Below are 2,340 nucleotides of genomic sequence, written 5' to 3' on the forward strand. Positions count from 1 at the left end.
CTACAATATAAGGCTCAATTGCGTCCCAATATGTCTATCAATCCACCCTGTCAACGCTTCTGGCACGAAAATCGCTGTATCCATCCCAACCGGTGACAACCGATCTGACATCTTGCGCTCACTCATGTCAACACCCAAAAACCTTTCCTTGACCCAAGCCAACGCTGCAAACACCCCATCAACCGACAACACCGTATGCGACTCCATAGCATATCGTCGATAATCCACCACCACACCTGCCTCACAATACCTCCGAACCAACGCATCCGCCTCTTCAATTGGCGACTTATCGTCATGCTTGCTTTCATACACCAGCAATGGAATTCCCTTCGGGACACTCTGTCCTAGACTGTTCACCTCCAGAATCCTCCTGACGTCGGAACTATTCAGAAAACTCAGCCCTCCATCAAAATAGCTTGCTATGTCGGCCTCCGCCCAGTTGTCCTTTAATGACCCCGCACATTGCCCGCGAGAACGCTTAAACTCTGCCCTTTTCTCTGCGTCGCCGATAACAAGATGCTCCTGAAGAACCTGCTCCATGACAGGGTAGTCACTCGCAAGCCCCCATAGCGCACGTGGCAGATTATTTGGAGCCGGTATCGCCATCTCGAGCACCTGCGATAGATGAATCAGTAACCCACCCACTGAGACTCCAACGATACGTAACTCTGGTGCATATGTATCATGCAACTCCGCTGCCAGTACGGCGGCTGGACTCGCCCCGGAGTATCCCATTAGGACTGCAACGGCGGACGGGTCAACCACCGTGAAGTACGATGACGCTAGCGCTGCGCGCAGTCCATCCAACCCGGCGAAGGCACCGCGTCGGTTCGCCATAAATGCCGCATTGAACCCTTCATAATCTGGTACCAGCACGATGAATCCCTGGTTAAGGGCACCGGCGATGACAAGAGTGTGCACGGTGGCGATTACTCGGTCTGACAGGCCAGGTAGGGGGACTCCATCGGCGAGTATGTAGGATGGGGAGCAATCAATGCAGGCAGAGTTCTGGACAGGGAAGTAGACGAGTATCTGGCTCGATAGGGCGTTGGGGGGGATTAGTAGAGTGGCGAGGGAGACAGTGGGTCGGTCATGGCTGTCGGTTGTGCGGTAGATAATTTGATAAGCCTTTTCGTAGAAGGACGGTATTGGGTCCTTGAGAGGGTGTGGAAGGGGGCGATGGTCGAGAATAGTTCCCGGAGGTTTGGTTTGGAAGTCTTTAGGGAAGCTGTAGAATGGGTCTTCACTTGGGCGCGTGGGAGAGGCGTGGGTGAGCGAGGTAATGGAGGATATCAGTGTAATGACTAGAGGCCAGAGAAAGAGCATTTTGCCTTGTGAACGGAGTACCCTGTACTTGGGTATTGTGGCACGGAGTCCCTATCTAATAAGTTAACAGGTCTGGTAAGTCCTTGACATGTCCTTAATGTACTGGCTGCAACTACCCCTGAAAGAATCCATCAGTGGGAATGACCAGAACTAGGACTTCGATCTACAGAACACCCAATAGTTCATCTAAATACATGTATATTGGCAATTTAAGATATATCTTTATGAGCTCATAATGTGAGTTTGTATCTGGGCTAATATGGTATTCTCTGAGACCCCTCACACTCATGTACACGCCAAAATTGGTGTCCTTAACACAAGAGGTTAAGCACGGTCTTGGCACAGGATTGGAGAGATGAGAAATGATCGTCAAGGGGTGACACTACTTTCGCAAATACCCATATCTGGCTAGTCAACAGTGTGTCAGGTCAACAATGTTCCAACACAAGGAGGTTCATGGTCAAATAAAAGTAGACTTCGTTGCAAACTATACCGCGGATATGCCAAAATGGAGACAACTTTGCGAAATGTGAGCATTGAATCAAAAATGACGTAATAAGCCAAATACAAACTGGACCATGTCGTACGGCCAGCGCAGCGGTAATGCAACCCCAAATGCTCATTGTTCATCAAGTGAGACAGAAATGATCATTCTTGGCGACAAAAGAATGTTCAGTCGTCTGAATCAGAGGGACCTTGACTACATCGCTCCAGTGAGAGTTCTTTCACGTATTCAAGCCATTCATGAATGTCGCGGACAAATCGCCGGGCAGTCCCTTTTGTCACACCCTTTTCAATCAGGAACTGCACATGCTCTTGATCTTCTTCCACCAACTCGAGGTCAAGGCCATTGGACAGAGTGATTTTACATGCATTGTGCCAGTCGGCTTTGCGCTCCTGGTCGGTCACTTGCAGTGCGTGCCATTCACAGTACGCCTTGACAGCATCATCTCGAGGCCCAGAAATCTTGAGTCTCTTATTCGAAATTGCAGGTCTCGGGGGCGATAGAGGCAT

At 49.9% G+C, this 2,340-nt stretch overlaps 2 protein-coding genes across 2 annotated transcripts; both read right to left on the reverse strand.

The window, feature by feature from the left end:
* Positions 1-1,326, reverse strand: LDX57_009022 (uncharacterized protein; the record flags this gene model as incomplete). The annotated part of the gene is made up of 1 exon (XM_046090747.1): positions 1-1,326. The coding sequence occupies one exon, from the start codon at positions 1,324-1,326 to the stop codon at positions 1-3; it is 1,326 nt and encodes a 441-aa protein (XP_045946722.1).
* Positions 1,327-1,998: 672 nt separating this feature from the next.
* LDX57_009023 (uncharacterized protein) lies at positions 1,999-2,340 on the reverse strand (the record flags this gene model as incomplete). The annotated part of the gene is made up of 1 exon (XM_046090748.1): positions 1,999-2,340. One exon carries the CDS (start codon positions 2,338-2,340, stop codon positions 1,999-2,001), a length of 342 nt encoding a protein of 113 aa, XP_045946723.1.

This window comes from Aspergillus melleus, assembly GCF_016097325.1.
Source record: "Aspergillus melleus strain CBS 546.65 chromosome Unknown contig5, whole genome shotgun sequence".
Lineage (NCBI taxonomy): Eukaryota > Fungi > Ascomycota > Eurotiomycetes > Eurotiales > Aspergillaceae > Aspergillus > Aspergillus melleus.